Raw genomic sequence first — 10,379 nt, 5'->3', positions numbered from 1 at the left:
TATCCATTAAACTTAAAGTTTAAACTGTGGAATATACATTCCGCAGAAAAGTAATAAAGAACTAAAGTAAAGTTGGTTTAGTTCAATTCAGTTTCCAATGTATTTACCCAGTAACAAAGATCTACACATATTTCATCGTGTTTCCAGTTACATCCTAACATAAACTGAAATCGGTTTAATTTACACAATTACACAGATTCCATCAATCATATGAAATTAGTTTACATCCTAAACTCATCGATTCCATCGACTACATAGATTTCATCAATCATCTGAATTAGTTTACATCCAATAGTATGATGTTATTAGTCCCATAATCATTAAAATTAGGACCACTAACAGATGCAAACCATGTACATCCTAACTTAAAGTTAGATGAAAACCAGTTACACCCTAACTTAAAGTTAGATGCAAACCAGTTACATCTTATCACATTTAGCTGTAGAGATGTTATATGGATCATATGCCATAGAAACTCACTCGGGCATTCTTACAAACACATGTTGAGCATGACTTTTATAATGCCTATTATTAACATGCAATACATATAACCAGATGCAAACCGTTTTCACCCAAAACATAAACATAAAATTCATTACAACAACCAACTAAAATCCAGTTCATCCAGTGAAATGAAAATAAAATCAAGCAATTTAACAAATCAATCATGCAATTATGAAACTAAAATCAAAATAGAGTTAAGGTTTGAAAACTTACGAGCTCTAGGAGAGATTTTGTGGAATTGATCGATTGAAATCCTAATTATGCTAGAAATATTGTTGTAGTTGGTGTTGGTGTTTGCGGATGGTGGAGAAACCAATTTCAACTATGATGATATTGTCGATGTCGTTGGTAGTGAGCAGACTGTGGAGAAACCAATTTCTGATAGTGTTGATGGCGAGCAGACGGTGGAGAAACCAATTTCTGATAGTGTTGGTGATGATATTGTTGATGTCGTTGGTAGTGAGTAGGCGAAGAAGGATGATTGTGGTGGAGAATGAGAACAATTGTGTTTTATGATTTCTTTTCGAAATGGTGGAGAGAAAGAGAAATCGATGATTTCTAGGTAGTTTACTAATGAGAAGATCTCTTAAAGGGTATTCCTGTCTGTTTCACATATAAATATCTGACGTCCATTTGACCCATATGGAAAGTTTACTCGTTCATCTGAATCTGAAAAAAATACTTTTCTGGAAAAATGACCTATTTTCTGTTAATTATCAGTGGTGTTTCAACACTTTTATTGTCAGTATTAGGGCTGCCCATAGTACGGTTTTCAACCCAAACCAAACCTATCCAAACAGACAGAAAAATATAAAAAACCAGAAACCGAAATATCGAGAAACCCAGAAATCCAAAAGCCGAAAAAACCAATTCTAGGTGGTTGGTTTTGGTTTGACGTTACAAAAGAACCAAAACCAAAAAAAAAAAAAAAAGCAAAAAAAAAAAACCGAGAGAGTAACTACCAAAAAAACCAATAAAGACCGGAATGATATATAGCCAACTTACCATTATACTATAGTATGTATAGAGGGAGGATCCATGCACACTTTTAGATGGGCAAGATCAGACAAGATTTGACCATTTTCTCCGCAAAACCCAAACGTCAATGAATTTAAGTGTAATATTTTGATGATATATTTCTCTTATAAGACTCTACATTCCTACAAAAAAATGAACGCAGTTCGAGATAAAAAACTTAACCATCTACCAATCTTAATTTCAACCATTAAATTTGAACGGCTGATATTCAAAGGAGTAGATGGTCGTTTTATACATCTCAAATTGTGTTCATTTTTTGTAGGAATGTGGAGTTTTATAAGAGGAACATTTCGTCAAAATATTACATTTAAATTCATTGTCGTTTGGGTTTTGCAGAGAAAATGGCGCAAATCTTGTCTGACCTTGTCCATCTAAGAGTGTCCATGGATCCTGCCTCATATATATAAACTTCAACAAGTATACCCATAAATAAAGAAAATTTGACTAAAATCGAAGCTAATATCGAATATATAAATATAAATAGTATCTTTAACGGAAAATGGGTCATTTTTCCAAATATTTTTAAAACATAGTTCAAATGGACGAGTAAAAATTAGTATGGGTGAAATGGACACTAAAAAAATAGCAAGGATGAAACTGGATTCATCCTGACTTGAACTTAAAAAATAGTAATGATGAAACTGGATGCATCCTGATGTAAATTAAAAATAAGAAAAAGTATTTGAAAATGGGTAGGATGAAACTGTTTACATCCTGACTATTTTTACATTTTTGTCCATCTAAACAGTATCAAAATCTAAATGTCCTTTTCACCCAGGAATTGTTGTTTTTGGTCTTTTTAACCAATTTTGTGTATCTTTAATTGGGATATGATTTAATTTTTTAGCCTTTTTCAATAGGATAATTTTTTGTTTACTTATAATGAATTAAATCTAATAGTTACATTTTGAGTTCTAGTTAAAAATTAAGATTTTAATAAAAACCAGAAAAAACCGAAAATCCGATGAAAGGTCTTGGTTCCTAATATTATAAATCGAACATAGTCTAAGTTGGTTTTTGGAATCCATAAGAAAAAATGGTTTGGTTCTTAGGTAAGAGATATGTGTCTCTTTAGATGTACTAGTTAATTATCTATATAATCTATATAAGCTTGACGAACTGTTTTAATGAAACTATCGAAGGTTTATCAAATAAAAAAGAGATAAATTGTTGAAAGTTGAGTCATGGATTCGGTATTTCACACGAAAAAGGTGTGAAAATCCGAAAATGATTGCTCGACCGTAGGAAAAAATTGGGAGAAATCCCGTGGCACTAATAGGGGTGGGCCCTACCACCACCAGTCGGACCCATCCCCTATTAGTGTCACAGGATTTTTTCCTTTTTTTCCACGGCCATCCTAGCAAAACTCGTGAAAATCAGCAAATAAAAGTAAAATCATCAAATAAAAGAAAATTTACTTTTACAAATAATATAAGTTGGAATTCCTATTCGAATATCTTATATTAGTGTATTGGATCCTTGCAAACACACTTCTTGAGTCCTTGTGGTAGACCTTTTACCAATGGCCAACATTTTTTAAACATAAAATAGGTTAAAAAGACCAAAAACAATAATTCCTGGGTGAAACAGATAGGTAGATTTTGATATTGTTTATATGGACAGGAATCAAAAAAATATTTTTCAATTATCCATTTTGGATATTCCACCCAAAAAAAAAAGGAGAAAAACTTATTATCTAAATTACCCCTTATTCACAGTAAACAACCAGCTTAATTAATGTAATTAATTACTACTTATTCACATTAAACAACCAGCTTGTTTGTTAATTACACTACTACATGTGTTAAGCTACAACATTATATATATTTCAATTTTAATTACACTACTACATGTGCTAGCTACAACGTTACCTGAAATGAAAATAATTACAATGTGGTGCCTAGTATTATTCTATGGTACCAATACAAAAGAATAAGTTCACACACCACACCACCACTAGGCGCACCTTTCTGTGGATACCAAAGCCGCAGCAAAATATATGGGCAGGGCAGGCAGACTGCACACACACATTATTGTAATCAGAAACCAACTTTTGTCTCTACCAATCTCTTCTACCACGTAGTTTTACCAATTTATCCCACCAATATAATATAGTGAGCTCATCAAATTAATATATTCAATGTTACAGCAGACTTAGATCCTTGGTGGAAAGGCCTGCAAATTCAAAAATAATAGAAGTTCAGTTTAGGTAGTTGCAAAACCCAGGCCAATTACTTACCCCACCCACATTTCCCATTTTTAGGTAATTGCAAGTTCGTTTTCTGGAAAACTAAACAAGACAAGAAAACAATTAACTGGGAATTAAAGCTTGTATACTTAATGTTGCTTATGTCTCAGAGCACGAGCACCACAGAAAATGGAATTTTCTGTACGGGCTAATTTGGTTTCATTGGTAGCCTCTGGATTGACGATCCTTATATAAGTTTCCTGACTAAGATACCAGCTATCAAGGTTGGTTGTTCTCAACCTCATCCTACTTATTGTAAGTGCCTCTGTTGTTCTCAGTCCAATCTCCATAATCCATGCTGCAAAGAATTAACATGACTGAATATATTACAACAAACTTATATCTCAGCGGTGTTTACAATGACCATAATTAGAAATATGAGAAGTATGAGGCGACGCATTCAAATGTTAGAGTACTTAAAGTGAAAGAAACACATTAAACCATACATTAGCGAACTTAAACACGTACTCACACATTAAACCTGGATGAAACCAATTTCATTTTAGTTTAAACGTGCCGAAACAATATACACCAAAAATTAAACCTAAATAGAATTGATATCATCCTAGTTTGTACTATACTAAACCTGGATGAAATTGGTTTTCATCCTAGTTTAAACATGCTGAAATAATATACAACACAAATTGAATCTAAATGAAACCGGTTTCATCCTAGTTTATATTATATTAAACCTGGATGAAACTGGTTTTCATCCTAGTTTAAACATGCTGAAAAAATATACACCACAAATTAAACCTAAATGAAACTTGTTTAATACTATAGGAAACGTTCTCACTTAACCAAATTAGTCTTGTAGGAAGTAGTACAATGTATATATGTATCATGCTATGGATATTAGACATATTCTCAGTCAACCAAGAAAATTTCATATGAAGTCAATTAGATTTAGAATCACTAATTAGACTCAAATTCATCAATCATAAGAAGTTAGGGAAAATCACTTAGTTAATTACGTCAAATAACATGAAATCAGTTACATCCTATTTTTATGCTAGATGAAAACCAGTTACATCCTCCTTATTATCATCTTTATTAAACTTCAAATATTCACGTATCATATGAAAACCAGTTACATCCTATCTTAGTGCTAGATGAAAACCAGTTACATCCTATAACATTTAACCATAGAAACACACTCGGGCATTTCTTACAAACACTTGTTGCGCATGACTTCGATAACCAGATGCAAACCATACAATACATATATCCAGATGCAAACCATTTTCATCCACAACATAAACTTTAAAGTCATTACAATAACCAACTAAAATCCAGTTACATTCCCATTCAATGGAATGAAAATAAAATCAACCAATTCAACAAATCAATCATGCAATTCTGAAAATAAAATCAAAACGAAATTAGGGTTTGGAAACTTACGAGTTCTAGGAGAGATTTTATGAAATTGATCGATTCAAACCCTATAAATCTTTCATGTTGTAGTTGGTGTTGGTGGAGAAACCAATTTCAATTTCAGATTTTACTGTTGATGGAGCAGACAAAAAGATGATGATACTGAATTGTGATGTTATTGTTGATGGTGAAAGATGATGATACTAAAAATGAACAAAGATGTTAATACTGTTGATGTCGTTGACGGTGAAGAAACCAATTTCAACGACGGAGAAAGATAATCGCCGTGGAGAAAGAGAACGATGGTGGAGAAAGGGAAAATTTCTTTTAAGATGCTGGAGAGAAAAGAATATAGATGCTTTCTAAGTATTACGAAGATATGTTAAAGGGCAGATATGTAAGTTATACATTAAAATATCTCCTGTCCATTTGACCAAGATGAAATATTTACCCGTCCATTTGACGCAGAAAAATTATCGTTTTGACTAAATAACCCACTTTCTGTTTTTTAAATTACTTCTGAACAGCACCCACAATGGATGACTGCCTCGTGAGTTGAGAAACCTAACCTGGGAACCATTCGTTAGTAGCACCCAGCATAGTAGTACTATAGATGAAGATCAGTAAGAAACATTTTTGATTGGTCGGCCAATTTAGACACTGTTCATTTGCTCGACTAGTTTTTGGAGTCGGACTTTTTGTTCTTGTCTGACAAATTTCTCGTAGACATCATCGAGTTAACCATGTGGGCAACCCACCGGTCCCAAGAGTGTCTCAGCATCATTAAAACCCACAGACATGTTATAAAACAATCAATGCAGCAAGTAATCCATCACTCTGGTCTGGTCTGTACTGTGTAGTCTTAATGCGCCCTCTCTCTCTCCACGTGACTAACAGTTACAGGAGGAGATACAAAATCAGTGAGTTTAGTTTAGTGACATTTTTAATCAAGTTGTGAACTAAACAAAGCTTCTGCCTTCTGAACAGTCTATTCTATCGTCGGTCTCACACAAGATACACGAGTCCGCCATAAAAAATTTGGTCCGATTTCCATTGAGAGACGGTTTGGTGGAGTTGATTCTAGACCACGAACCGCCTTGCAATCCTCGAGATGCGTTCTAAAGTATATTAAATAAATAACACCACTCTAGGAATATCTGTGAACAAAGATTTTACTTGACGTATGATAAAGCTGTAATACACCTTCGGGGTGTGTGTAAATACACTACACTCACTTTCTCTCTTGCTTTTCTTCTCCCTTGCTTGCTTTATCTCTCGCTGTCTGTCTTACTTGCTGTGTTTTATGTCTGAAGAGGGAGAAATAAAAAGGGAAGAAGAAACAGAGGGAGAGAAATAAAAAGGGCAGAAGAAAAAAAATGCAGCAACATCTCATGCAGATGCAACCAATGATGGCAGCAGGCTATAATCCTAACAACGTCACAACGGATCACATCCAACAGGTCTCTTATCTTCTTCTTCTTCTACTTATCTTCGCTCCTATCCATCTATTCCCCTTTTCTTTCTAGCCTTTGTCATCTTCTTTTTAATTTTGTATTTTAAATATATCAACTACTCATTTTGATGATTCTGTTTTTCAATTTTTTTCTTCTTCTTTTGTTTGAGTGTTTTCTCTCTAATGGTTTTCTTCTTCTCAAGTTCATTGTGTTAGTTTTACCCTTGGAACTATTTTTTTATTTTTTTCTGTTGAAAGTTTTTGGGGCTTTAGGATTTTTTCTGATGTTGATAGAAAGATCATGTTTCCTTGTTACTTAAAGTTTAGTTTTCTCTAATTCTTTTTTCAGCCTCTCTTAAAAGAATCTCGACTTTGTTACTCTGAGGTCGTATTTTAATTTACTAATTATTTTGTTACTTGTTAATAAATGAGGTACCTGTGTGTCTTGAGTAGTTTTATTCATTAGAGCTAAAAATCCCTGGTAAATGTTTCGAGGATTGAAGGTATATTTGTACTTCGTAAACCCTAAACCCACGAATAACATGAATCGTGTTGCATCCATGAAGACCTAATTGAACTTTCATAAAAGGTTAAATAGTCCCATATGCTCCTAACCCCTAATTTATGTTGAGTTTTTGGACTAGGGGTTAGGAGTATATTTCCGAGCTTGGTAGAGTGGCCTTAAACTGTTTGCTCATGATAGATTTCTATTTCCAAGACAAGACGACCCTCGGTCATTCTTGTTCTTTTAGCTATCAAGGATTTTTTTTTTCTTACATCTGATAAATTGAATAGGTATGGGTTTCTTGCAAAAGTATGTAAATATTGAATGCCATTGAGTTTTAATTTCTTCAACGAAATACCAATACATTGCTGTAGGGGTTTCTGCTCTTTTGCTGATTGCAACAAAACCAGTCTTGTTTCTTTTTCTTTATTGAAAGTAGGACTAATTACAGCTTTTGAAGCCTCTCAAAATGTGATATGTGTTGAGCTTGGAGGTCTACATAAGGGGATCGGTGTCAGATGCATGTGATTGTCTTTTTGGTCTCTGTATATTTTACCCCGTTGGACTTGTTCCTGGTTTGGGTTTGTAGAATTTGTATTCAGTACAGCCCCAATTTTTCGTTTACTGTTCTGATGGTGTTCTGTATATAATGTCTTTGGCATTCAATGATGGCGCCTCCTTTGTGGTGGGTGTCGGGGAAAAGATGATACTAAAGATGGTTTAGTGAAGTTTGGAATCCTCAATTCTAGACAAGTAGCATGGTGCCAACTTCTTGAATGCGTTCCTTGTACTGATTTCTATTAAATCATCCCTGACTATGAAGAACTTGTTTGCTGAGTTGTAAATTTTGCCACATACTACTTAGTGTATTTGTTTGCTGAGTTATAAATTCTGCCACATACTTCTTAGTGTCAAAAGCTGTAGAATTTTACCTATAGTTACCAAAATCTAAAAGTGCCAAGAAAACCTTTCTTTTTTATCTGAAATTTGGACGTCAAGAGCAGGGGGGACTTATTTCTTTTGGTGCTCTAGATGTGGTCGGTTGATATTTCTCTCCCTCATATTAGTCTTGTTTTCAAGGTCTTTAATTGATCTAATTACAGTTCTGATAAGTTCTTTTTGGATTATCTGCTCACATTTGCAGTATCTGGATGAGAACAAGTCTTTGATTCTAAAGATTCTTGAGAACCAGAACACTGGGAAAGTGAGCGAATGCGCGGAGTAAGTTATACATAATGCTCAACTCGCAGTATTCACATTTTTCTTTTTGGATTGCTTGTTTGTCTAATGCTAGCTTCATTAATCTTTGGCGCTCTCTTCATCGCTTCTGTTAATCTTAGAGAACCCATCAAACAGCAGATATGGCTGAGATCTGTCCTTTAACTGGAATAACATAATAATATTAGTGTTGACTAATAGTTGTTCTGGTAGGCTAATGTCAGTTATATCTCAGGTTGCATATTAAAGTGAAATATGACTGTTTTAATCTAGATCCCATGCTATTATATGTTGAAGCAGTTTGTTGTACCAATCTCAACCAGTACTTACTCTCCCTAAATAGTTATATGATTAACAGTTGCAAAGTCGCCAAGTCATTGTGAGGACTAAATAATTTTTCGCTTTATTACAGGAACCAAGCGAGGCTTCAACGAAATCTGATGTATCTGGCTGCTATTGCTGATTCTCAACCCCAACAACCCACCATGCATGCTCAGGTGTGAATGACTTTTTCCATGTATCTTCATCTATCCCAGACTTTAATTGGTTTTTAGCACTGGTGAATCCGATTTCTTGATACTATCAGTTCAATCACTTTCGAGTAAATAGTGGTGTGCATTGATCCTGATTTACTTTTTCTGCCCAGTCTCAGAAAACGCACCACTTAACTTTATCGTTTGTTTGTCAGTTTCCTAATGCGGTTCAGCAGGGTGCACACTACCTGCAACACCAACAAGCTCAAGCAATGACACCGCAGTCATTGATGGCAGCCCGTTCCTCAATGTTGTATGGTCAGCAACCAATGTCTGCAATGCAACAGCAGCAAGCTATGCATAGCCAACTCGGTATGAACTCTGGTGTTAGCAACAATGGGCTGCACATGATGCATAGTGAAGGAGGCATGGGAGGAGGAAATGGGTCAATGGGTGGTGGGTTTCCTGATTTTGGCCGTAGTAATGCCAGTGAAGGTTTGCAGAGCAGGGGGGTTACAATTGCGAGCAAACATGAAGTTGGTAATGCAGATTCTAACGAAGGGCGAGGTGGTAATTCAGGAGGCCACGGTGGTGAAGCCGGTGAACAGATGTATTTGAAAGGCGGAGATGAAGAGGGTAATTAGTAGATCATATGATGGTAACTGTTGAAAATTAACATTAGGCAAGTTTTTTAGAGTTCGAAACAAGTCTTTGGCAGTGACTTGATGTTAGTTTAGGGTAAGAAAATGAAGTTGCTGATCTTTTCGTAGTGAGATTTACAGAGAGAACTGTTTCTAGCGTCTTAGACATGCTATCATGCATTAATGTATCCTGTAAATCATGATCTGCACACGCTGAATGAATTTCATATATTTTCATCATGTCTTCGTTTTTGGTGCGGTGGTATAGTATTTTACGTCCATCGTAGAACGGCATGCTATTGAACCATGACTTATTAGTAACATTCTTATTTAATTTTATAGAAGACTAGATTTTGTGCCGGTGGGCGGACTATCATTTGTTTTCTTTTAACCATATTTTTGATTTAGTGTAATTGGCTTCGCCTCTACCGTCGTTCATTTTTGATTTGGTGTTGCGGGGCTTCTCCCTGCGCTATTGGATTTTTGATTTGATGTGGCTCGGCTTCACCTCGTCCTATCCAGATGCATGATTAGGATTTTTGATTTGGTGTGACTCGGCTTCGTCTCTCCTCGTCACCATGCATTTTGATTTGGTGTTAATGTAGAACTTGTTAGGAAGAATACAACTCGGAGGTTGTAGGGGATGCAAAGGAAGAAAAGGGATGAGAAGAGACGAAGATAGCTTGAATAAGTTGAAAGAAAAGAAGAAGATAGGTTACTCTGAAACAGAGATTGTATTGATAATCTTGATAATAATAATAATGTGTACCTTCTAAGAACGACATAGCCTGTTTATACAGGCATGAAAGAATCTAAAAATAGTAAAACTCTAGAAGAAGAAAAATACTCCCGTTTCTAAAAAAATAGGCAAGTTTCGTTTTTTGTGTATGTCAAAAGAATAGGCTTGTTTTCATATGTGGAAAGT

The 10,379-nt window shown here is 34.9% G+C and overlaps 1 protein-coding gene across 2 annotated transcripts; it reads left to right on the top strand.

Annotated features, from left to right (window-relative positions):
- Positions 1-6,383: 6,383 nt before the first annotated feature.
- Positions 6,384-9,827, top strand: LOC113349967 (GRF1-interacting factor 1-like). 2 transcript variants are annotated; one of them, XM_026594013.1, is made up of 5 exons: positions 6,384-6,624; positions 8,127-8,159; positions 8,267-8,343; positions 8,753-8,837; positions 9,029-9,827. In XM_026594013.1, exons 1-5 carry the CDS (start codon positions 6,541-6,543, stop codon positions 9,455-9,457), a joined length of 708 nt encoding a protein of 235 aa, XP_026449798.1. In that variant the 5' UTR covers positions 6,384-6,540; the 3' UTR covers positions 9,458-9,827. The 2 variants fall into 2 exon arrangements, with proteins under 2 accessions (XP_026449798.1, XP_026449799.1); XM_026594014.1 differs by lacking the exon at positions 8,127-8,159 and having other exon boundaries at positions 6,386-6,624; positions 9,029-9,457.
- The last annotated feature ends 552 nt before the right edge of the window (positions 9,828-10,379 follow it).

This window comes from Papaver somniferum, chromosome 2 (assembly GCF_003573695.1).
Source record: "Papaver somniferum cultivar HN1 chromosome 2, ASM357369v1, whole genome shotgun sequence".
Lineage (NCBI taxonomy): Eukaryota > Viridiplantae > Streptophyta > Magnoliopsida > Ranunculales > Papaveraceae > Papaver > Papaver somniferum.
This window is presented reverse-complemented; position numbering and strand designations above follow the sequence as displayed.